Source organism: Heterodontus francisci, chromosome 3 (genome assembly GCF_036365525.1).
Source record: "Heterodontus francisci isolate sHetFra1 chromosome 3, sHetFra1.hap1, whole genome shotgun sequence".
In the NCBI taxonomy this organism is placed as follows: domain Eukaryota; kingdom Metazoa; phylum Chordata; class Chondrichthyes; order Heterodontiformes; family Heterodontidae; genus Heterodontus; species Heterodontus francisci.
Window position 1 is genome coordinate 40,933,296 of NC_090373.1, and position 26,948 is coordinate 40,960,243.

The 26,948-nt window shown below is 43.5% G+C and overlaps 1 protein-coding gene across 3 annotated transcripts in view; it reads right to left on the minus strand.

Moving 5' to 3' along the window:
• The window catches only part of LOC137355859 (CUB and sushi domain-containing protein 1-like), a 1,186,508-nt gene that overhangs the window by 481,757 nt on the left and 677,803 nt on the right, over positions 1-26,948 (minus strand). For all 3 annotated transcript variants that reach the window (XM_068021465.1, XM_068021474.1, XM_068021456.1), the window contains exons 29-31: positions 21,155-21,358; positions 1,665-1,789; positions 1,002-1,098 (exon numbers count right to left, since the gene is read on the minus strand). In XM_068021465.1, the coding sequence (XP_067877566.1) occupies positions 1,002-1,098; positions 1,665-1,789; positions 21,155-21,358 (426 nt within the window). The remainder of the gene's footprint in view (positions 1-1,001; positions 1,099-1,664; positions 1,790-21,154; positions 21,359-26,948) is intronic.

Genomic DNA, 26,948 nt, shown 5'->3' on the forward strand with positions numbered 1-26,948 from the left:
GGCCATGGCAATGTTCCCCAGACTCTACTGCTGGGTGGCCATATTGGCCCCTTGAGTCAGGTGGTAGGTTCTTTTAAAATAGAAACTGGAGTTGAAGTGGGACCAGTAGGGCAATATTAGCAGATTATTTAGCATTAGGATATGTTAACAGTCTTAGAAGGAAGATGGAAGCACTGTAGTTGTGGGGAACCAGGGCATCATGGGATGCGTGCCAATGGTTATGGGAAGCTGTACAACTCAGAAGTCTAATTGCCTTTACATCTATGTAAACATGTTGTCCTTGAGATAAGACTGCAACTGCAGAAGGCACAGAATATTATAAACTGTGATAAGACCAAGCCTCAGGAATAGGGAGGAGACAACAGGGGGGGATGATTAGTGAGACAATACACTTCAGTTTATTGATTAAGCTGCAGCTTTGGAATGTGTTGGGTGCAGGGTGGAGGGGGGTGTTAGTGTCGATAAATGAGTAATGGTTATCGTATTCTATAAATTTGTACTACAGACTCTGTTTCATTGAGAAGCCTCTGGATGTTTCACCAGGCACTTTTCCCTTGCACCGGTGTTTGAATAAATCTTTATTTACTTTAATCCCATGGACTCGAGCCAGTTATTTTCCCCACGACAGAGTTGTAGGACATATGTAGGACCCTGATTGCCATTTTTGGACTGAGCTGCACAGAGTGTCTGCTCCAGCCAATATCAGGTGGCAGACTGGCTCGAGAAGTCCAAAGGTGAGTTCTTCTTCATTTATGTGGGCTTGTGAAGAGCAAGAGTACTCCTCCAGGCTCCAAAGCTCAGCCTAGGCTACTACCACTCTCTTCATTTGGCTTATCTGACATAGTGAATAGAGGTAATTTAATGAGGCTCCGTTCACACTCTCACCAAGGCTGCGTAAAGTGCTCCAGTTGAATTTGGTCTATAAAAAGGAATAATATTATAACAGTTGTTATTTCTTTAATTTAAAAAAAAAACACAAGATATTGGTCTTATTTTATTACCTGAGAAGCTCCCAAGTCTTGGTGCAGTTGCATCTCCACCATCATATATTTCTAAGGAGTCCCAGTTATGCTCTGTGGCAAAGCTTATCACTTGAACCTGTTCAACAAAATCAGTATTTAGTTGCAGTAAAATTTATAGTTCTGCACAGCTTGATCAGCTCGCTACACATATATAAACTACATATAAGAGCACAAACTATAAATTCTCCAAAGTGTTGCAAATGAAACTAATATTTTAGTAGTAACAACTGGTGGAACCCTTTTCTTGGTCGGCATTAAATCTGTTTGGTTACTGACTGCCCAAAGTCTAGAGATATATTTTACACCATGATTGACTCATCTTACTGTTACTGTAATAATGCCCAGTAAGGCATTGTACTGTTTACATCTGATGAATTAAAAAACTATTGCTCAACAATCACTCTCCAATCCAAAAGATTCTACAAAGTGTTACTTTTGTGTAATTCGGACCCAAATTCCCTTCCTTCAGTTTACTTTTTTAATTAAAAAATCCACACACATAAAGCTAATAAGAACAAAGAAATTATATCACTAGCCTATCTGTATGAAGTGTCACATTAGTCTCAGACATATGACTGCCAGCAAGTCAATAGATCACATGAACTTAAGGTAATAATTGCTTTCTGCATACAAACAACTTGCCTGTATACCTGCTCCCTCGGTTACCATGATTTTCCACACACAGTTCAAGCTGTTACCATACGGCTCTGGGTAGCCTGGCGAGAGGACGGTGCCTCTACGTTCGGTCAGATTTCCATAACAAGGTACTAAAAGAGAAAAATACCTCTGTAGATGACGCCATGACACTTCAATGCTGATAAACCAAAATGTTGCTACTTTCTTTTTCAACAACTGAGCTTGAAAATGAGGGCAGTGCCATTGCACTACCAGAATTTATGGTGGAAAAGAATATCCAACCACCCATATGGCCTACTGTGGTCACACCCCAAAATCCCAGGGTCTGTGAATATAAGATATCAGAGGGCACCCACACCAGTACCAACACTACTGGGGCACCAAAGGGGATTTTGAAGCAACACTTTATCGCTCATCGGGAAGGCAGTTTGGCTGAAGATTATCTTTTCGAAAGTTTGCCTGTCGGTGGGCCCCATATTCAAAGGGCTATTAATACTTCTTGGATAAAATTTCCATTTGAACATGGCACAGTGGGGCCCATAAAAAGTTAGTATGCCTCCTTCATTCAAGGAACATTATCCGCTCAGATGCAGACCAGGCCTAGGTTCAGTTGCACTCCTGTCTAGTGGAATACAAATGTGCTCTACCCCAACAATAGTGACACAAGAGGATGGAGGAAAATTAGTGTCAATGTCTCTTCTAAGTAAGAACCTAAGAAAGTACAGAATTAGAAAAGGAAGAGACCAGGTAAAATTTACTCATCAAACTGGGTAAAATTAAGTAAGTCTCCAACCAGTCATGGGTTATAAAGTGCAAGGATTGTCCAGCCAACCTCCCATGGTAATTGAGCAAAAGGAAAAATAATTTTACTTCTATCCACAAATGGTATTCTCATGGTTCTATGGCACAGGGGTCATTGTATTCTATACACTATTTGTTCATGCATGTCTGTTCTTGTCCTAGTTTTGTTTGAAATCAGTTTCAATCTGCCACTCCTCAGAAGGAAAAATAACTTCTAATCTCTAAGTAGAAGGTGCTGGATAACCACAGAGGATCAGCCATCATCGACATATAAAAAATCAAAACAGTTGATGATGTAATATCCTGTCTTTTCCTTTTACAGATGCTGACCGTATTTACAGCATTTTTCCATTTTTATTTCAAGTTTCCAGCATTTGCAGGTTTTTATCTTCTTATCTCTGGTTTTTGCCTGAATGTTGTTTATGTATTCACTTTGTTGCATGCATGCAGTGCACAAAACCTTTTCTTCCAACAGTATTCAAAATGACAATCATTCCCAATTTCCTCAATTCTCCCACTAAAATTCATCCCAGTTCAGCATGTATTACAATTTTTTTTCCTGGTTGTAAAAATGAAATTAACATACCATTTGATCATGTGAAATTTAATTTGTACAGATGTCCTTAAGATTTGTTTGCAATAAGCTAAGTGAGTGGGCAAAACTATGGCAGACAAGAGTTCAATGTGGGGAAATGTGAGATTATCCACATCAGGTCTGAGAAAGACAAATAGGAATATTTCCTACATGGTGAGAGACTAGGAAATGTAGAGCAGCAATATATTTTAGATGTCCTTGTACACAAATCACTGAAAGATACTGCATGGTTATAAAAAGTATTCAAAAAAGCCATTGGAATTTTGGCCTTTATCTCATTTGGGATGGAATACAAAGTGGAAGAAGTTATGCTTCAGGTGTGCAAAGCTTTGGTCAGGCCCCATCTGGAGTACCGCCATGACCCACAACGCCGAGAAGGCCCTGCCAGATATTAGCGGTGGCGGCGAGGCCTCAGAGCGGTCCCCGTGCTCGTGCTGCCAAGCGGCGGGGGGGGGGGGGGGGGGGGGGCCTTCATTAAAATATTTAAATGAGCAGTAATAAAATTCAAATTAACTAACCTGCCGACGGTGGCCGTCCCACGCCGATTTTAAGGCCAATCGGCCACGACTCATGCACCTTCAGAACTCCTTTGGAGTTCCAAGGCGAGACACTGGTGGGAAGGAGGGAGGAATAGAATCATCAGGGCGGGAGGGGTGGGGGAGTGGGCAAAACACTTTTTAGTGGCTGTGTGGATGGTGGGAAGGCAAATGTGAGAAGGTTGGGGGGGGGGAGTTCAGGTCGGAAATGAAATAAGTTTTCTGAATGTAGGGCAATGAAAAGACCATGGGGGGGGGTGGGGGGGTGATGGTTGGGAAAGGACCTCCAACTCAGAAATATTTATTAAAAGCAAATGAAATATAATATCCCTTTAAAAATGTAAATTTTTGCTAAGGGCTTGAAGCCCTTCAAAAATGGTGTCGGCGCCTGCGCAGTGGTGCTGGCCGCAGTTGCCGGGGTGGCAGCCGCCACCCCTTTATGTTATCGGGGGCAGCCACTCCGCCCCCTCCATTTAAATCAGCCCCCACGTGTAATAACGCAGGGGCTGTGTAGCAGCACTTCCGTGTTGGGAGGCCACCGCTTTCCCAGCATGGCACACTGATAAAATTCAGCCCGTTGTCTTACTGAAACACAATCCACTTGTCCTACTTCATTCCCTAGAACTAGATCCAGCACTGTTTCCTTCCTCATTGAGCTAGAAATATACTGATTAAGAAAGTTCTCCTGTAAACATTTTAAGAATTCTTCACTTTCCTTCACCCTTTACACTGTTATCTCCCCAGTCTATATTAGGATAATAGAAGTCCCTACTATGACTTCTCCATTAAACTTACACTTCTCTGAAATTTGCCTATAGATTTGATCCTCTAGCTCCTTCATTAATTTGCAGGTCTTTTTCTGTTTCGTAACTCTATCCAAATAGATTAAGACTTTGAATCCTCTATTATATCATCCCTCTGTAGAATCGTATTATATTTTATCAATACTGCCACTACCTCCTTTCTTTTTCCCTCCCCTATCCCTTCTGAATGTGTTTTAGCCAAGAATGTTTCGTTCCCATTTTTGGCCTTGTTTCAGCCAGATATAGCTATTATATCATACCCCATATAGTCATTTGTTTCTGCAGTCCATTAACCTTATTTGGAATACTCCTTGTATTCATACATATGTTAGTCTGCTTTGCTTTCTTCCTCTAACTAATTACTTCTTTTTCCACCCTATTCTCTATTCTGTTGCTCTTTGCCCCTCTTAGTTTTCTATGTACTTGACTCTCCTCTGCTGGTTCCCCTGCCAAATGAAGAATGCTTTTAATAAAGAAAGAGACATACAGCACCCAGCACTAATATAGCAATTATTGTTGCCAATATTAGCAGATAGATGTCTAATATGTTTGTGTGAAGTTCCTCTGTCTACTATTTTAATGCGGAGATTAAAGTAATAGGATCATGTCATGTAAATGCATTCATTACTAGTCACTACAATCAGCAACAATAATCTCTAGGCCACAATGACTGACAATGATAACCATTCTTACAAAGATCTGAGCATTCATCAATCAAGCTAGATGACATGATTACTCTGCAGCTAAACTGGGGGAGAATTTCTTTTGGATTCTCCACAACTTTGGGGCTTACCCTGCAGAAAGAGTGTAAATGATAATTTTTAGCCATTTACACTATTTTCCAGGGGTCCTGGCAAATTTCCATTAGAGAAATTCCAGTCATGTATCTATAGTGACAGCAAGAGAGAGTACTGCGGAGACATCTTTGTACAAGTAGGAGAAAGAGACCATGGAAACAGAGTAACACAAACACTAGGACAGATTTCAGTAATTTAGTAACAATCCTTGAAGATTGAATTTTCAACTTGGAGAACTGCATTTAAACCATATTCTCAAATGAAACACAGGCTTTAATTCAGGCTTCTTGAGGCTGGGAGATTAGGGGAGAGAGTTAAGTTGAGATTCCTATTCGACCTCAACCAGAGAAAATATATTCAACAGGGATTAAATTCTCTCAACGGTCAAATACACTTCTGCTTGGATAGTGTCACTGCAGAGAAATAACACTGACGGGGAAAGAAAGAAGGAAACACACAAAAAAAATTGTATAAATAAATCAAAATATGTTACTATTCCATTGTTTGAACATATCCTCATCGTAAGGATATTTTGTGTCAAGGCAAAAGAATTTATTGTAACCTCAGTCTCAAAATGCAAATAATTCAGACACTTCTATCTCTCTCATCACACTCTATTCATGTTCCTTCAAGCTGGCTTCCACTGCAGTCACAGCACCAAGACTGATCAAAGTCACAAATGATATCCTGTGTGGTTGTGATCATGTTCTCTATCTCACCTCAACATTATCAACCTCTCTGTCACCTTTGGCACAATAAATTGCTCCATTTTACTCAATGGTTTCTTTACAGTCCACCTGTAGCTTATTGCTGTCTCCTGGTTCCTTCCTTGCATGGCTTAATGCAGGTATTACATTGTTGTCCAAGGATTCTACTCCTCTGCTCACCTCTGGTAAACCCCAGAGAACCATCCTTGGGTCCCTGCTATTTGCTATCTGAGTGTTATCCTTTAGCAATGTTATCCAGAAGCATAGGATCTGCATCCACATGTATACTGATTACAGACAGCTCTGCCTTACTGCATCTTCCACTGACTCAATGGCTGTTGCCACACTCTGAAATTGCCCATCTGATATCAAGATCTGGATGAGTCCAAACTTTCTCCAGCAGATTGCTGGCAAAACTAAAGCTTTGGCTTTCATCAATATCTCTTAGCCTCTGACCTCAAGACAATCAACCTTCCCAATTGCTCTCTCGTGCCAATTCAAGAAGGTTGGAATCTTGCTGTCCTGCTTGATGTTGAGCTCAAATTCCTCCTCAACATTTGCTCAAATACCATGACCATTTTCTTCCACTTATGCAACACTGTCCACCTCTACCCCATCTCTCTTCTTTTCAGTCCATCTGTCCATGCTGTTATCAGATTAAAGGTTGACTCCTCCAATGAGGTGTATAGCTAGCCTCCCCACATCAACCATCCATAAGTTTCAACTCCCTCATTCAAGCTGTCAACTGCATGAAGTCCTACTATTCTTATCAACCTCATACTTCCAAACTCCATAGGTTCCTTCTGTCCAAACTGGTGGATTACAGAATTCTCATAATTTTCAAATCTCTCCAGGGCCTTGTTCACCCAGCCTTGGTAGACTTTTGCCTTACATTCCTGCATTTACCTTCCACTCTTCTAACACTAGACTTTTTATCAATTTTTGATGAACTTCATTATTGGCAATCAGTCATTCAGCCACTATATTCAAACACTCAGGAATGCTCTATTCTACCCAGTTACTTCTGCCTGTTTTCAAATGCCTCCTCTTTGAGCGTACCTTAGTTTTTCATCTTAGTGCCTTCTTCGGTCAGAATTTTATGGGCGACCCATGAATGGGAACGGAGGTGGGGGGGGGGGCCATATAATAGCGAGGGAAGGCAGCGGGTGTAGTGCCCGTCGCCTTCCTGTTGCCATGCAATTTTGCCAGGGGTGGGAAAGGCTGAAAACAACCTTTCTGCCCAAAGGCCACTTGAGGCCCTTAAGTGGCCAATTAATAGCCACTATTCTACCAGCGGTGGGATTGGGGGAACACACTGCCACATGGGGAGATCGCCCAGTAAAACAATGCGGCCTCCCTGCAGGCTTAGCGGGGGTGGGGGGGGGGGGGGGAGACTCCTCTGTGGGCAATCTCTGGTCCACGGAGGGCCCCTGGGAGCAAAGGCCAGCCCTCTGCAAACAACCACACCTTGCCTCCCCACCCCCACCTCCGCTCGATTGGGCGACCCAACCACACTTACCTGGGGTCCGTGGCTCCAGCGATGGGCTTGGTCCCGGGCCTCTCATAGTACTGGCAATATTACCATCACTACCAATACTACTGGGCTGCCAGCCCTCTGATTGGCCGGCATCTCTTTGGAGCAGGATCCCTGTCCTTAAAGAGATAGGGACCATGGCACCAGGCAGTTAATTGCCCATGTGCCGTTAAATGGAATTGGGGAGTTTCCAAAAGGCCGAAGCAAGTTTCCCCTCGTCTTTTAGGACCAGCGTTGGAACCCCTGCTGACTCCATCAAATTCAGTCCTTCATCTCTTTTCCAATTCCCAATGTCCAATTTGTTCCTTTGGTCAGCATTTTAAAGTGCCCTGAAAAATCTTCCTGGATTTGAGAAGCACTATATAAAAGTAACCAGTTGTTGCATTGATAGGAGAATGGGACAGCTTTTCCAATTTACACAGCACAGCAACGGTATGAAGGGGACTTTGTGTCCGTCCTCCAATTTTCAATTTGGTGTCTCATTATGACTGCTAAGCATTCAATCTGAATCCATAAACTCGAGAGTGGGACATTTAACATTGTCACACCTCCTTAAAGGGATAGCGTTTGTGAAGAAATGTTTTTTCTACCGGTTATGAACTGAAATAATGGAACAATGTCCAGAAATAATTCCTCATTCATCTTAAAATAACTTCACACAAAAAAATCCTTCCAGCCTTCCATTCATACACCACAATGGGCTACAGAATGGGTCTTTCTTCATTTGATCTGACAATATACATTCAACTATTATATTGCTTTCAGGAAAAAGCAATACATAAAAGAAGATGAGCCATAAATGGAAGGAGGGCACCACAACTGAATCTCTTGCATGAGGCCATGATGAAAATCATGGGGAGGAAAAACAAAGAATGAGTCAGATGGCTGCCCCAATTTTTGGGTTAGTATTGTCCTTCTCCTGTTCTTTATTTGCCATTTGCTCAGAGTGTCAGCTATGGCTCAGTTAGCAGCACTCTTACGTCCAGATCAGAAGATTGTGAGGTCAAGTCCCACTCCAGGACTTAACCACAAAAATCTAGGCTGACACATATGTACAGTACTGAGGGAGCACTGCACTGTCAGTGGTGCTGTCTTTCGTATGAGATGTTAACTGAGGCCTTGTTGTTGCTGTCAGCTAGATGTAAAAGATCCCATGGTGCTATTTTGAAGAAGAGCAGAAAAGTTTCCTTGCTGTCCCAATATTTATCCCTCAATTAACATCACAAAAAACACAGGTTATCCGGTCATTATCATATTGCTGTTTGTGGGAGCTTGCATTTCCTACATTACAACAGCTTTATACCAGAGTCTCTAAGTATTTCATTGGCTGTAAAGTGCTTTAAACATCCAACGGTCGTGAAAGGTGTTATATAAATACAAGTCTTCCTTTTTCACATGGTTAAAAATATTTCCAGGTAAGTAATAGCTGAAAGGGTATCATGTAGCCAGCAAGTTAACATATATTCCTCTTCTCTTTCTATAGGCACTCCCCCAAGAACTGAGAACAACCACCAGTATCAAACATCTTACAGAACCTGAGTCACTCAAACCATCTTCTGCAAGCACCAGTATAGGTAAGATTCACCTTGGGAGACTTCAGCAGGAAGTTTGAAAAGGGTGCGTAAAACTCATGAGGAGCAGCAGGTGGAGGTTTTGGAGAAGAAACAACATGATTGCCTTGCTGCATCATTTGAAGCTGTCCAAAGCAGCCTGAAGGTGCCATAGTGACAACTGTGGAACAGTCCACGAGCCTCATCTGTGCAGTTGTGCAGGTAGACATTGACAGTGCATTCCATCATGAAAACTCAAATGGCATCTGAAGCAGACACCCTGGATGAACAGGTACTTCAGAAGAAAATTTCTCTCATGAGTGTTGCACGATTGATATATGTTAAATTGCTAATTGAAATGAAGCTCTTGCAAATTCTGTGCCAGAAGGATTCCCACTAGTGGTCAGCTACACAGCATTTCCTGGGGAACAGAACCAGTGGGGAGCTAGCAACACTGCAAATAGTTCCATTTTCAGACCCTTGCACACCTGGGGGCTGGATTTAGTGCAACCGTTTCGTGAGGGAATGGTGGCGTGGGGGACAGAGAATTGTGTTGGAAATGTCTGCCTGGAAATCTGTCATCATGACATCGGTTCCGGCTTCAGTCAGTGGCGGGAAAGCACCAAGACAGAATCGCCTCCCCAACACAATGGGAATGTATTGTAAATTGCAGAGTACTTACTTTTAATGCATTTTCATCTAATTCATCATGATTCAATGTGAGGCTTGGGATTCAGTGGACGATGGACAGCACCCACGTGTCTTCAGGTTCACGACCATTAAAAGCTGGTGGCGCCGAGGCAATGCTTTTGTGCCATTACAGATAGGCAGTCATGTCCAGTACTGTGGAAGAGGGGGATGTGGAGGCTATGGTCAGCCTGCAGTGCTGTGCGCTCTGCAAGGGAGGTGGGGTGGGGGGGGGGGGGGGGGGGCTCGCATTAGAAACATAGAAAAATAGGAGCAGGAGTAGGCCATTCGGTCCTTCGAGCCTGCACTGCCATTCAATCCAATCATGACTGATCATCCAAACTCAGTACCCTGTTTCCGCTTTCTCCCCGTATTCCTTGATCCCTTTAGCCCTAAGAACTATATCTAACTCTTTCTTGAATATATTTAATGATTTGGCCTCAACTGCTTTCTGTGGTAGAGAATTCCACAGGTTCACCATTCTCTGGGTGAAGAAACCCCTCCTCATCTCAGTCCTAAATGGTTTACCCCTTATCCTTAGACTGTGACCCCTGGTCCTGAACTCCCCCACCATTGGAAACAACCTTCTTGCATCTAGTCTGTCCAGTTCTGTTAGAATTTTGTAGGTTTCTATAAGATCCCCTCTCATTCTTCTAAACTCTAGCGAATACAAGCCTAATCAACCCAACCTCTCTTCATACGCCAGTCCTGCCATCCCAGGAATCAGTCTGGTGAACCTTCGCTGTACTCCCTCCATAGCAAGAAGATCCTTCCTCAGATAAGGAGACTAAAACTGCACACAATACTCCAGATGTGGTCTCACCAAGGCCCCGTATAATTGCAGCAAGACATCCTTGCTCCTGTACTCGAATCCTCATGCTTTGAAGGCCAACATACCATTTGCCTTCTTAACTGCCTGCTGCACCTGCATGCTTACTTTCAGCAACTGGTACACAAGGACACCCAGGTCACGCTGCACCTCCCCGTTTCCCAATCTATCGCCATTCAGATAATAATCTGCCTTTCTGTTTTTGCCACCAAAGTGGATAACCTCACATTTATCCACATTATACTGCATCTGCCATGTATTTGCCCACTCACTCAACCTGTCCAAATCACACTGGAGCTTCTCTGCATCCTCCTCACAACTCACACTTCCACCCAGCTTTGTTTCACATGCAAATTTGGATATATTACATTTAATTCCCTCACCTATATCATTTATATATTGTGAATAGCTGGGGCACTGATCCCTGTGGTACCCCACTAGTCACTGCCTGCCACTCGGCAAAAGATCCATTTATTCATACTCTTTGTTTTCTGTCTCTATCTATGTCAGTACCTTACCCACAATTCCATGTGCTTTAATTTTGCATGCTAATCTCTTATGTGGGACCTTATCGAAAGCCTTCTGAAAGTCCAAATACACCACATCCACTGGTTCTTCCTCATCTATTGTACTAGCTACATCCTCAAAAAATTCCAGTAGATTTGTCAAGCATAATTTCCCTTTCATAAATCCATGTTGATTTTGTCCGATCCTGTCATTGTTTTCTAAGTGCTCTGCTATTACATCTTTTACAAAGGACTCTAGCATTTTCCCCACGACTGTTGTTAAGCTAATCGGTCTACAATTCCCTGTTTTCTCTCTACCTCCTTTTTTAAATAATGGAGTTAGATTAGCTGCCCTCCAATCCGTCGGAACTGTTCCAGAGTCTACAGAATTTTGAAAAATGACTAGCAATGCATCTACTATTTCTAGGGCCACTTCCTTAAGTACTCTGGGATGTAGATTATCAGGCCCTGGGGATTTATCAGCCTTCAATCCCATCAATTCCCCTAACACCATTTCCCTACTCGGGTTTGGGTGCTCTGCAGCAGACGGACTTTAGTTTGGGTGGCTGTATTGGGTGACCCAACTGTTGAGTAAGATGTTTGGTCATCCATACTGCTGGATGAGAGTATTGGTCATCAGCAAGGGTGGGCACTGAGGGCCATCAGGGTGTCTGCTGGGAGAAGTAGCAAAAGTTCTGTTGCCAAGGAAGGGTTGTCTCTGCATTGACAGTGCTCTGTAGGCCCATGTCTTTTTGGACCCCCTGAGGTGTGATGCAGCACCTCCCACAGAGGGAAGGCCAAGAGGCAGCTGCGTCTGCCCATGAAGCTCCACAACAAGAGCAGAAGCAGCCGGCCATGCCAAGAAGGGCCCACCTGCACCAGAGTGTGTACCGGACTTGAATCAGCTGCCTCCAAATGTTCAAGCAGGATCGTCAGTGAAGACTACACCCCAGGGAGGCCATCACCGACTTATGCGCCTAGCTGCAGGATGAGTTGCGACCTATGGGATTTGGGGGTCACCCTATGCCTGTGGCCCTGAAGATCACAGCGGCACTAAACTTTTCTGCGTATGAATCATTCCAAGTATCCGCTGGGGACATGTTTTGGGTCTCATGGCCCACCACTGCATCAAGAAGGTGACTCATGCCCTGATCTGATAGAGCCTGCAGTATGCCCCAGTAGGAGTTCTGTATATCGTTGTGGTCTGCTGAACTCTACACAATCTAGCATTGCCTTGCATGACCATGAAATGACTGAGTGTTGCTCCTCCACCAATGAGAAAGACGTGGAGGGAAATGAACAGGCAGCATTGGATGTTGAAGCCCTTACACTGGAGGCCAGGCAGAGTGAGCAACATGCCAAGGAGGCAAGAGATAATCTCAATATCACTTCCAGCCACCCTGATAGCCACTCACAGAGATTCCAATAAAGACTTAACTTAACGCATTTTCTTATGAGGAAAGGTTGGACAGACTGGGCTTATTTTCAATGGAGTTTAGAACAGTGAGGGGAGACTTGATTGAAGTATATAAGATCCTGAACAGTCTTGTCATGGTGGATATGGAAAGGATGTTCCCTCTTGTGGGTCAGGCCAGAACTAGGGGCCCTTTTACAATAGAGACGAGGAGAATTATTTTCTCTCAGAGGGTTGTGCAACTTTGGAACTCTCTGCCTCAGGAGATGGTGGAGGAGGGGTAATAGAATATTTTTAAGGCAGAGGTAGATAGATTCTTGTTAGGCAAAGGAATCAAAGGTTATCAGGGGTAGATGGGAATGTGGAATTTGAGACACTAACAGATCAGCCATGATCTTATTGAATGGCGGAGCAGGCTCGAGGGGCTGAATGGTGTACTTCTTCTCCTAATTCGTATATTTGTATGTGGTCTGTCGCCTCCTTTCCATTTTTGTTGCGTGCTTAGCGCCCAGCTGTACCCGGTGTCGGTGCCCACGGAAGATTATATTCAAATGAGGGCTATGCCTACATTGACAAACCACTAAGGGGGAAGGGCGAAGTCAGCACTTCACATGTAATGCATGTTAGAATAATCACTTTTACACAATGAAGGTTACTGGCTTGAACAAAAGAACTTTATATGATGCAGGACATGTCACATTTCAAATGTCCGTGAAACCCAAAGTGTCTCTAGGTGGTTTTCTTTATACATTTACGAGTGCTTCCATGTGGTGTGACCCCATCGCTAGCAGCTGGGCTGGAGACAGGCTTCTCTTGGCCTGGGATGACTTCAGCGGCCATCCTCTGGCTGCCTGAGGCCTGGAGGGCCCCAGCTGCCTGAGCGTTTCCTGCACTGGTGCAGGACTCTCCTCAGGCACTGCGGCTGCTGGAGCTGGCCTCATTGGCAGAGGGGCTGAGGAGTCGGTGTTCACACTCGGAACACCCTAAAGGGAACCCCCAGCTGTGGAGGCGAGCCTCTCTCCGTCCCTTTCAAGGCTCACTTGAACCTCCCTGCTCACCAGAGAAGGATGAGGAGCTGAAAAAGACTCCAAGTGCCTTGTCCTTCTCTCACCTTGCCACTGTTGCGCTGAGCTCATGGCCAAAGCGATGGCGTGCAGGTCTCGTCATGACCCTGGGGGGTCAGCATGGGCCTGGCCGCCCACAGTCCTCGGTGCGTGTGCGGTGCTCTCACCCGCTTGTGTTCCTGATTCTACAGCCGAGCGGAAACCCACTGAGGTGAAGGTATCTGTGCTGGTGGAAGGTGCAGGAGAATCATGGAATGGTGCATTCTCTTAATGCTCCACCTCCTCAGAGGTAGACAACTGTCCCCCTTCTGGTTAAGTCTCATGCGCACGCCTACCAGTAGGCTGTGCAGATCTCATCATGCCAACCATATGTGATGTGGATCTCCAGAAGTGAACTGTATGTCGATGGAAGCCAATCCTCACTCTCTTGCATGGACACTCCAGTCACTCCATCCGCTATTGAGCCCTGGGTCCCCACTAATTCTAATGCTTCCTCCTCTACTGTGGAGAGAGGCCAAAGATCTGGGATGTCTCCGCTGTAATATCACTTGTTCCTTTGATATGTAAATTATTGAAAGACGCACAAGATTACAAATAATATCCAAAGAAAACGTGGATTTTTATTTTACTTTAAACTGGAACATAGATATAGATAAATATCAACACATACAAACAGTTACTGCATGAGCCACATCTAAACTTGTGTGACGCTACATCACTTCCTCTGGCGGTTCACTCTTTAGGTCGTCCCACAACATCCCTCTTTTTTCCAAAGATAAAAACATATAAACAATATACAATGATGTTGCGGTTCGAACTGACTTTCCACGATTAAGACAAAATGTTATTTACAAGTGAGTACATTTAACACTCTCTAAAACATAAAGGAGATTTGCTTATTCATCCCGATCTTGTTATTATAAACCTATTCCCAGAGCTGTGCTCATCTTGATGACTCCTCTGAGACTCTGGTGACTCGGAACTCTGGTTAGCATGTTCTTCCTCTGTGTTCATAGCCTCTGTACGTTCATCTTCTGACTTTGTCTTTGAACATGTCCATGATCTCACGGGGTTGTCACATATATGTAGTGTTGTTGTACAGCTCTCTGAGTTGACTTTGGTTCCATTTGAGAATGGCACCACTGAGTGTCTGAACCTCGTACGATTTGGGCTGGTTGCATATCCTCGCAAGCTCTGCAGGATACCAAGTTCCCAACACATGATTGAGGACTCTGACCTTCTGTCCTACTCACAATCGAGCTAATTCTGGTCCTGCTTGCCTGCCATATGATGCTTTCATTTCCCTTGTTTGGAAAGCTTAGAAAAATGATGACTGGCAACATCACCAATCATCGGCAATCCTTCTGGCCTTCAGGTACTTGTTGCAATGAACTGACGCCCAAGGAGAGACTCCCGGTCATATTGCTTCTTCATGTCTAGACTCCCAGCCTTTGTATCATCCTTTACACGGACTGACCCAATACGCTCGACCTGGATATTTCCTATCATTGTTAGTGCGTTACTTAATTCATGTATTGTGACAATTCCTAAATCTCAGCATACTGGACACCCTGCAACAGCTGGTCCAGTTGTGTCTGCAACATAAAACATTTGTGATAGCCATTTGGAGCTCCCATAGCTGCACTGCAAGGTTATCATTCCAATGCACTTGTTTGGCGAGCCATTGTAGGCAGTTAGCCTAGCTGTGGTGGGTTGAACCATAGATTCCCATTTCTTTAAGTACATGTCCTTCAGTTTACAGATGGGCAGAATATTTGCACTTGCTCCAATGTCAATTTTTACTCTGAGCTTATGCTTGCCACTCTTCTGTGGATATATAATCCCAATCATGGCAAATGCCTCAGATTGCAAAATAGAATTTATATGCTGATCCAAATTAACTATATGAAATACTTGCTCACTGTTCGCAAGAGTGCAGTCTTCATGCATGTCCTCCTGGTGCTTTCTCTCTGCTGATCTGATGCACCTGCTTTCGTTTTGTGTTGAATTCACTTTTGTTGCATTTGCCATCCTGTCTTGCAGACGATGTCTGTATGTGATCTGCCACCATTCCTGTGTGGAGTATCTGAGCTCGGCCTTCTGTACTGTCTTGCCCAATGTCCTCGCATGCCACAAGCTTTACACTGGTCCTGGTACACTGGACAACTGCGAGTTGTGTGAGTCAGGCCACATTTGCCACAAGGCTTAGCAGACTTCTGTGCCTTGGTTACCATACCCATTGTCGCAGCCACCCCCAATGCTCGTATCTGTTGGCGCCAAGCCATGATGGCTTCAAATTTCCTTCCATCATTTGAGTAATGCATCTATGGTGTGCCATTTCTTCTTTTCTAACAGGTCTTTTTGAAAGTGGGCTTAAACGCAATTACTAGCTCGCACGCGTTCCAACAGTTCGATATCTGCAAAATCACAATATTGAGCTTTGTCTCGGCACCTTGCAACAAACTGGCCAATGGACTCATCTTGCCTTTGCCGGTACATCATGAGCTAAAACCTATGCACTCAGAAATTTACCTTCAGCTTGAATTGCTGCTCCAGGAATGTCCAGATCATGCTGGGGTCCTTCTGGTCCTCAGCGGACAATCCTGATGTATTGATCGGTTGCAAGTCCTCGTTGCCCAACGTGATCTTAATCTTGATAGCTTGTTTCTCTGGTTTGCTCACTTCTTAATCCAGGAAACACAGTTCCATCCATTGCCAAAATAATGTAAATTCAGACATTATGTTCAATGCCTTCCAGTCCATAACTGGATACCTGAAAGCCATTTTCTGGATGATCCTGCTGTTTCACAAATACATACTCTCTGCTTTACAAGTTTTCTGTCTTACAAGTACAGCTTTTTGTTCCCGTTTTTAGACAGATTTATTTTTGCAGGCCTGCCCTTTTTAAGAGTTAGCGAACAGCCAGCTGTTTTTTTCTTTTACACAGCTCATTTTTTTTAAACAGTGAACTTATTTTTTCAAGACAGAGCTTTTTTTCCCTCCATGGAGAGCAATTTAGCTTGAAGTACCGGCAGCTGCCACAACCAGCCTTTTACATTGTGCTGGACATCCAGGGCTTGAATGTCTCTTGTATCAGAGTGACTAGAAGTGGATACATTCTTCAAAATGCTATTTGACCAGCGAACTCTACTATTTTACTCCTCTGGCCTCAACTCTACTGTTTTGGCAAATAGTTTGACACTTTATTGCTTTTGTTCATTGCTGTTTCCAAGTGGTTGGACATGTTGAGTGTCAGATCTGCTAAAATCCATAGACATCTTTCAACTTGATCCTTAGTTACTTTGTTGACATTCATGGAGTGTTTATATTACCACATTTCTTCCAATGTACAGTACTTTACAGTTGCTGTTATTAAATTTCATCATTCTATTGTCCTGCTCACTTATGTATTGAATCCAACTCATTGTATCCCAATCCTTGTGGAGCTACTTTCTTGTGCATCTCCATCTATCGCATTCTATCATTATCTTTATCTATTATACTTCACCTTCATTCTGCCTCCTAATAATGGAACTATTTAATTTCATCTACATGCTAAAGTTGTCAACTCTGGAACACATGCCCAACCCACTCTTTGCTGCATTGAGCTTCATCTTTCTCCTGTTCTCTATGCTTCTTTGCTGACCCACCTCCACCCCAACTAGTGAATCATCAGTCACCGCCCTCTTCCATATGACTCTTCAGAATGCTTGTTCTCTCACGAGCAAAGACCTCACAATCCGTGACCTTATCGTAGATAAATCTATGCATCCTGGTGCAGGCAGAAACCTGGCTTACAGATGTGATTCATTTGCTTTCACCAAAGTCTCCCTGCTTGGCTACAGGTTTCAACAACTGCCATGCCCATATTGCTATCACAGCCTTTATATCTTACGGAGTCCTGTTTTGTCTTCTTACCTATCGGTCTGTCACTTTCTTCAACTTGCATCTTGCTGTATTCTAACTCTCCTGCCTCTCATTTAAAATCCTTTTCATGTAGTGCCCTGCCAAGCCCAGTGCTGACTTCCTCACTGTGACCTCTTCGCTGAGTATTTGAACCAAGCCACTCCTCAGCAATGGTGATTTTATCTAAATTTCCACTCTTTTCATCTTCTCTGCTCTCCTATCCACAATTAATTTGCTCCTTCATATTGTGGAAACCCACATAAGCACTGAGATAATATAATCTTAAACAACTTCCAGCCAAAGCTCCAAGCACAGTTTTGTATATTAATCAGATGTTAAAAATGATACAAGCCAATAACTGTGCCAAGATATCATATATAACCAATTTCTTCCTTTCTTCCTCAGGAATGGGAGGAACAAAAATCCCCCATCCCACATTCCAAACCCATAGACCTGTTACAACAAATTCTCATTCACATCAATTACCAGCTCCACTGAACTCATCAACTCTTGTCTTCTCTGCATTCCCGCGGTCTCAATCACAGACAAGTGTATCTCTGATCATTTCCTTGTGAATTTTACCACTCAAATTCTCCTGCCTTCCTGCAAATTCATGGCTCTCACCAACCTCCCATGGAAAAGCCTTTCCCTGGCTCCCTCACTAACTAACTAACTCACAAATTCCCAACTCTACCTCGCTCTACTGGCTATCAAAATATTAGCTAGGCCACTGTTGACCTGTTTAACTGCTCCCTTGCCTCTGCCTATAACACCCTCATTTGCAGCAATCACCTTTGCTGGACCCTTGTTACAGCTCACATGTTTACTCCTGTAGGTCTGAGGGTTGCAAACACAAGCCAGCTTGGACTAATCATTCAGCATCAGATCTGACTTGCTGATGTTAAGCACAGTTATGTATCTTCAACCAAATCCTCTTACTTGGTTAGACCACAACTTGAGTACTGTGTGCAGTTATGGTCACCCCATTACAGAAAGGATGTAATTGCACTAGAGAGGGTACAGAGGAGATTTACGAGGATGTTGCTGGGACTGGAAAACTGCAGCTATGAGGAAAGATTGGATAGTCTGGGGTCGTTCTCCTTGGAACAGAGAAGGCTGAAGGGAAAATCTGATTGAAATGTACAAAATGTTGAGGGGCCTGGATAGAGTGGAGGTGAAGGGCCTGTTTACCTTAACAGAGAGGTCAGTGGCGAGGGTGCATAGATTTGAAATGATTGGTCGAAAGATTAAAGAGATGAGGAAAAGTTTTCTCACCCAGAGGGTGGTGGGGGTCTGGAACTCACTGCCTGAAAGGGTAGTTGAGGCAGAAACCCTCAACGCATTCAAAAGGAGTCTGCATATGCACCTCAAGTGCCGTTAGCTGCAGGGCTATAGACAAAATGCAGGAAGGTGGGATTAGAATGGGTAAAACGTTTATCAGCTGGCACAGACACAAGGGGCCAAATGGCGTCTTTCTGTGCTGTAAACTTTCTATGATTCTACTTCGCCAAGGGTCATCTTGTCTTTCCTACATTATAGACTGCCTCCTCAGAAAAACTTGCTCAATCCCTTCCTTCTCACCTCGAACATCAAGTGCAAAGAACTGTTGAATTTCATGGCCTCTGGAACTACCTCCTCTCTCACTCCATATTCCCTGAACTGCTCCACAATGATTCCTTGCCACGCTGCAGTTTCTCGCCTATCTCCCTTTTATATCAAGCTCATCGCTTCCATAAAGTCCTCCTCTAGCTCCTGGAACCTCTCCCCTAATTCCTAACCACTGATTTATCACTGTTGACCTGCATGTTTGCAGACATTTTCAACAACTTCTTTTGCTGAGGTGTTGTCTCACTCCCTTTCAAAACTGGCATTATTACCCCTCTCCTCAAATAGCCTGCCCATGATCCAGCTACTCAGTTATGTTGTCACCTCTTGCTCCATGCTCATCTTCTGCAAAACACTCTGTTTAAATCCTGTCAGTCCCTCTTCTGCACGACATATAACCTGAGCCCACCGTCATAAAAATTGTGCAAGATATCTTCTGACTGTGACTGTGGTATATTTTGCTTCATTGTCTCCCTCAACTTTCTCATGGTATTTGATACAACTTACAATGGAATCCTCTAACAATGCTTTAACTTCACAGCTGGAATTGTTTAAATGCCCTCCATATCTGTCCTAATGCAACCATAACCACCTCCATGCCATTGAGCTGCCTGACTTTACATTATGCATGCCAATATATTTTCCAATTGAACAGCAGGAAAGACAAAGCCATTATTTGCAGTCCTCACCATGGATGCACATCACTTCGCCTGCAGAAACCACTCCTTTGCCATCAACACCATTCCTTTCCCCTGCCACATGTTCAAGCTGAAGAACACAGTGGCACAGTGGTTAGCACCGCAACCTCACAGCTCCAGCGACCCGGGTTCAATTCTGGGTACTGCCTGTGTGGGGTTTGCAAGTTCTCCCTGTGTCTGCGTGGGTTTTCGCCGGGTGCTCTGGTTTCCTCCCACAGCCAAAGACTTGCAGGTTGATAGGTAAATTGGCCATTATAAATTGCCCCTCGTATAGGTAGGGGAATATAGGGACAGGTGGGGATGTGGTAGGAATATGGAATTAGTGTAGGATTAGTATAAATGGGTGGTTGATGGTTGGCACAGACTCGGTGGGCCGAAGGGCCTGTTTCAGTGCTGTATCTCTAAATAAAATAAACATCATGCAAATTCCTGGCAGCCTGTTGGACCCAGAGTCATGCTAGAAACTCCACATTATCCATCAACAAAACCCTTAATTCTGTCTTGGCAACAAGCTCCTCCTCAGCCTTTCAGTCATTGTATTCCTATCCACACCCTTGTCACCTCCAGACTTGAATTTCTCCAAAACCCTCCTTGCCAGACTCACACCCTTCACCTTGTGCAAATTTAGACTTGTTCAAACCTCAGCTGTTCCTAAACTGTTCCAAACTACAGCCTGCTCAACCTTCATCTCCATCCTTATTGACCTACATTGGCTCCATATCTCTCAATGTGTTCAATTTCAAATTCTTGTCTTTGACTCCCTGACCTTACCCGGCCCTACCTCTACAGCTGACTCCAGCCTCATCTCCACTAAATACTGTACAAATCTCAGCTTTTGTCCATTCTCCCCTCCTTTGTGCCATCGCTAGTGCAATAAAATTAAGTGACTGCAGCCCCATTCTTTGACACTCCCTTCCGAACTCTCTATCACTACTCCACTTCTCTCTGCTCCTTTAAAAAACATTTTCTGACCAAGGGTTTTCCTCACCTTATCTAATTTTCCCTTTTTGCTGTCTTTGCCTTTCCTCTGAGCACCCACCAATGAAATTAGTTAAGATGTTTCCTTCATTGAAGGAACTGGCCCTGAAATTCCTCACTCAGGAGTAGGGCAGAATAGAGGCCAGACACCAGCTCTTCTGGAATTCTGCCATTTTTACAGACCAAAGCAATGTTAAAAAAAAGGTTTTATTGACTGAAACTATGTTAAATAAATATGTTTAATGATGTTAAAGGGTGAAAACTATTTGGATATTTTATAAACCCATTTCTATCAACCAGACCTTTCAGCAAATGATCAGCTAAAGAAAGTTGCTTGCTGTAGAACAGCACACGATAAAAGCTGGAGACAGCAAATATGGTCAACAGATTTACATATATCACTATCCTGCTGAAAAATGCTCATAAGTCTGAATGCATTTGCAAATTCCTAATATCATAAAACAAGGCAATTCCAGTTGCACTTACCTACACAGCTTGGTATTGTATCATTCCACTGTGCCAACCCATTAGGCACAGCCTGACATCGAATAGCCTTTGAGCCTTGGAGGTGATATCCAGGATTGCATTCAAAACGAACAATAGAACCTGCAGAAAACTCCGAACCTATCCTTCGGCCGTATCTGGGCTCAGGAACAGAACTGCATTGGGTGGCACTAGTACGGGGAACAGCTGGAAAACAAATGAAGAATTAGTGCAAAGTTTTCAGTAATAAATAGGATCCAGCAGGGAGCAATATTTTATGTACTGGATTTTTCTACTGAGATACTACATCTGATGTACAAATTGGATACATTAATATAAATCAACAATTGTACTGCAAAGCTGAAAGAAATGCCATAAAATAAATGCAAGAATCTAACAGTTCATAACTCTCCTCTCTCAGGTATTTCAAAATTATCCCTGAAGGACTTATGAGTTTTCATTCTCCAAGAAGCAAATATTGCACTTATTTTCTCAAATTGATATTTTGTAAGTACACAATGTGAAATATAACAGATGCAACAAGCTATGGAACACATCAAATCCTTCTATTTATAAACAGCCAGGAAAAAGTGAAAAGTTATTTTTTCTCTGATGGCACATTCTTCCTCACAATGCATCGATAGACAATCAACTTGCATCGTCCCTCATCCTTTCAAAATTAATTTTTCATTCTTTATATGTTCCTGCTGGGCCATATGCCCAAAAAGATCCATGGACCATGATCTCAGTGGTTACATTGGCACTGCACCTGTTAATGCCCACCAGTGCTCACCCTGCAGTTTATTTGGATGGCACCAAATGTTCACAGTGTAGATGGGTACCTATGCCACCATGGGGAAATCTCCAGCCTGCCTTACGCAGCTGGGAAATCAAGTGCTTTCAAACCGCAGTGATGTCTTCTTTGGTCCCCTGTGTAAGAGGGGACATAAACATTTTTTTTTAAGTTGACCATTCTTCAGTACTCTATCCCACCCAGGATCTACTTGCTCATCTGCAGGCTGGTAGTTATGAATTAATTAATAGGCATCCAATACTATATGAGGTCCCGAATGAGCCGAGGAAGCAGGTAGTCCCAGCACAAGCAGCCCTTGCTAATGGTGGCATTTGTTGCCCCAATATACCTTCTAAGAAGTAAGAAGAAGTTTCACTCTTTCAAAGCAGGCCAGAAAATCCCAGAAACAGAAGAAGCCCTGTGCTATCAGGTACTTGCGATTTGCCAGTTGGTTCTAACCTCCGTTCAAATGCATACCAATGCACAAGTGCATGTCTGTGTGTGTGTAGCCACTGTCGAGTTACTTTCTTGATTTTGTCTCCCTGCAGGGATATATCATGTCTCTGCTTCCTGGCTCCTTGCAATGCCTGATGAAGTCAGAAACTCACCATCTGGTACATCTAAATTTACAAACCACAAATCCACAGCACAGCACATTCCTATGCTAACATGTAATATCACTAACTTGCCATAAATATTTTTAATTTAAGATCAAAATCTTCAGAAAGTGATTAGGCAAATAAAATATCTCAAATTGTGTGGCAAATAATTACAACTTAGCCAAAATATTTCCAATGATATCATCATATATAATTTTGATTTCCCTGGTGGCGTTATATATTCAGCTCACTATTCAGTGCATTCCTAAGTCACACAGATCAGTAGACGCCTGTTCTATGGGCAGCCTGTTGTAATTCTGGTAGCTGATCCCAATTTGGGCAGAAATTGGGGTGCTATAGTTGGCCTTGGTGCCTTGAACTAAATGAAATAAGCATCAGCCAGGGTTCTCCCTTACAGTTACCCAGCAACAACATGAGGCTTGACTCTTAATGGATAATAACGTTCCAAATCTAACTGTCTTAGATCACACGAGGGCTGGATTTTATGGGCCCCCTTGAGGCAGGGTTGGAGGCAGAGGGGCTCGTAGAATCACGATGGGTGGTGGGGAGGTGGGGGGGGGGGGGTGCGGAGGGCCCGTAGCTGACCCATTGCCAAGTGATTTTCCTAGGGGCGGGATACGCCGCAGACAGCCCTCTGTTCAGAGGCCAATTGACAACCTTAAGTGGCCTATTAACGGCTAATTAAGGGCCACTTCCGGCTGCCGCTGGGATCTTGCGAGCGGCAGGGGGGCCTCCGCCACGCGGGGAGGGTGCCTTGTAAGCCCACTGAGGACCCCCACTGGGAACCACTTTACCCCTGGGGACAACCCCGCTCCCCCCACCCCACCTTGCTGGGGCTGGCCCCGGAGACTGCACATCACTTACCTGAGGTCCAGGTTTCCAGTGCTGAGCCTGCGCCTGGTGGCGCTGCCAATACTGCTGAGGTGCTGGCCCTCTGATTGGCCAGCAGCTCTTGGAAGCGGGATCCCCGTATTTAAAGGGAGACGGATCCCAGCTCATGAAACCTAGATGTAAAAAGACTGGAGGATCACTCTGTGGACGGGGAGGGTGGGTGGTGTGAAGAGTCCGAGGCTGGACTCCCCCCGTCTTTTCAGTCCAGTGCCAGGAGCCCCGCCGCCTTCACAAGATCTGGCCCAAACAATGACTACTTGGCCACAGTACCGAAGGACAACAAGATAACATCGGAGTATGGAAGATCTCAAAAGAAAGATAGACACAGAGCTGTAGGATTGGTTAAAGAAAAAATAAATAAATTGTAATCTTGTGAAAAATCAATTGGTTCACAGCTTCTATGTGGGAACAAGAGTCTTGTTTAACAAGACTTAAATTGTGCCCATGGGCACTTGCTAGGAATACACCAGTTCTTTACTGACATAGACCATAAGGCTCAGTGTTCCACACTTCTTGAGGGAATCACTTTTGTATGTTTCATTCACTACTAATGAAATAGGTATTGAAAATATGCCCAACACCGCTGGCAAATCCTACAGATATTGGTCCAGAAATTCACAAAGTCCAACTATGATTTTGACAGTTGCGACCCATATTTCCTGCCATTTCCTTTAAGAATATAGCCTCTTAACAACTACAAATTAGATTGTTATAAAGGGAACACTTTTCACTTTGGATCTTTGTGGTCAGAATCAGAATCAATGTCAATTATTCTCCCTTATCCTTTAGTAAATGCTACATACTGCATTGAGATAAAATTGAAATCAGTGCAGTGTAAAACTGAATGCCAAATAAGGGCAAACTGAACTAGAAGGTGATAAATAAAATGATTGAATTTCCAGTCCAGATTATTGCGCTCATTCATTGTACAGCTGCTACTCACAGGGGCACTTACAAGTCTTGCAAATTGGCATGGACACTTATTCCTTCCTGTGCCTTTCTGTAAGGAATCATAAAATTAGATGGAAGAAATCATAAAATCAAGCAGAAACAGCCTGGATATTTATCATTGTTAATGAGAATTGATGGGTAAATGTGCCCATGAAATTTCGTATTGCTTCTTGTCCTTATGTATGTGTTATTAGCCAAGTACAAGCAATTGTAGTTTCAGCAGCTCAAAGACTCTCCAGAGTCCAATTTCTTCTGCTTGAAAAACCGGAATGCTGCTTCAATTCCAGCATATCAGTTTTGCAAAGGAATCTTGGACCTCTTGTTAAGGCCTTACCTACTCTCCAGCACTTGATTGATTACTGCATTGGTTAGATGCAGCACTTATGGTTAAGGGGAGATTTAATAGAGGTGTTCAAAATTCTGAAAGGTTTTGATAGAAAATGAGGAGAAACTGACAGGTTGGTAACCAGAGGACACAGATTTAAGGTAGTTGGCAAAAGAACCAGAGGAGAGATGAGGAAATTATTTTTTACACAGTGAGCTATAATCTGGAATGCACTGCCTGACAGGATGGTGGAAGTACATTCAATCGTAACTTTCAGAAGAGAATTGGATATACACTTGAAAAGGAAACATTTGTAGGGTTATTGGGAAACAGCCAGGGAATGAATAGCTCTATCAAAGAGCCGCCACAGGCACAATGGACTTGTTAAAACCAAAAGGATGCCAATGAGTACTAAGCTAAATCTAGTTAGAATTTGTCCAAAAAATTAATGTTTGATGACAGGTATTTTGGTAATGATAATCAATTGTTTAAACAAAAGAGAAGGTTTAGTGCAGTATAAGCCTTCAATTTTCAATCATGAATGGATTATTCACACTACCTTACTGGGCTCTTATCTCTGCTGAATAAAGTTTCTGGCTCCCTGACAGCAGGGAAGACTGCAGGCCAAAAAAATTAAAGTTACAATTGACCCTGATACTCTGTGAGGTTTCTTGCAAACACTCGCTGTAACTTTGGTAGGAGATCAACAGATTCCCCAGAAAAACAAAGCAAAATTGAATTAAAAATGTATTATTGTACTAATATTCTGGTATCTACAATATTGCGGAATTACATCTATCATTTATAGTATTATTGTCTGTTCTAACATTAATTTTACTTTTGAAATAATTGATGATGGTGGCTTTGCTTGTTTTGATTGTTCAAATTCCAGAAGCCAGATACAGTTGTAGCAGCTTAAGGCTCCGAAATGAGAAAATTCTTTGAGAAGGCAGAATCATATTCCACTGTATCCTGTACCTTCATGGCCAAGCATATCCCTCACCTAAATATTACTATCAAGCCAGGGGACTAACCCTGGGTCAATGAAGAGTGTAGGAGAGCATGCCAGGAGCAGCACCAGACATATCTAAAAATGAGGTGCTAACCTGATGAAGCTAAAACACAAAGCTACATGCATGTTAAACTGTGGAAGCGGCATTCTATTGACAGAGCTAAGCAATCCCACAACCAATGGATCAGATCAAAGCTCTACAGCCCTGCCACATCCTTTTGTGAATGGTGGAGGACAATTAAACAACTAATTCAAGGAGGCTCCACAACCATCCCTATAATCAATGATGGCGGAGCCCAGCACGTCAGCGCAAAAGACAAGGCTGAAGCATTTGCAACCATCTCCAGCCACAAGTGCTGAGTGGATGGTTCAACTCGGCCTCCTCCTGAGGTCCCCAGCATCACAGAAGCCAGTCTTCAGCCAATTCAATTCACTCTAAGTGATTTCAAGAAATAGCTGAGCGCACTGGATACATCAAAGGTTATTTGTCCTGACAACATCCCAGATGTACTGCTAAAGATACGTGCTCCAGAGCAAGCTGTACCTTTAGCCAAGCTATACCAGTACAGCTACAACACTGGCATTAACCCGATAAAGTAGAAAATTGCCAAGGTAATTCTTATCCACAAAATGCAGGACAAATCCAATCCTGCCAATTACCAGTCCATCAGTCTACTCTCGATCATCAGCAGTGATGGAAGATGTCACAACGCTGCTACCAAGTGGTATTTAGTTGTTAATAATCTGATTTCCGATGCTCAGTTTGGGTTCCACCAGGACGACTCAGTTCCAGACCTCTTTATAGCCGTAGTCCGAACATGGACAAAAGAGCTGAATTCCAGAAATGAAGCAGGAGTGACTGCCCTTGAAATCAAGACAGCATTTGACCGAGTTTGGCAGCAAGGAGCCCTAGCAAAGTTGAATCAATGGGAATCAGAGGAAACTTCACCACTGGCTAGATTCATACCTAGCACAAAGGAAGATGGCTGTGGTTGTTGAAGTCCTATCATCTCATCCTCAGGGTCATTGCTGCAGAAGTCCCTCAGGGTAGTGTCCTAGTTTTTTTTATTCTTTCATGGAATGTGGGCATCGCTGGCAAGGCCAGCATTTGTTGCCCATCCCTAATTGCACTTGAACTGAGTGGCCTGCTTGGTCAGTTCAGAGGGCAGCTAAGAGTCAACCACGTTGCTGTGGGTCTGGAGCCA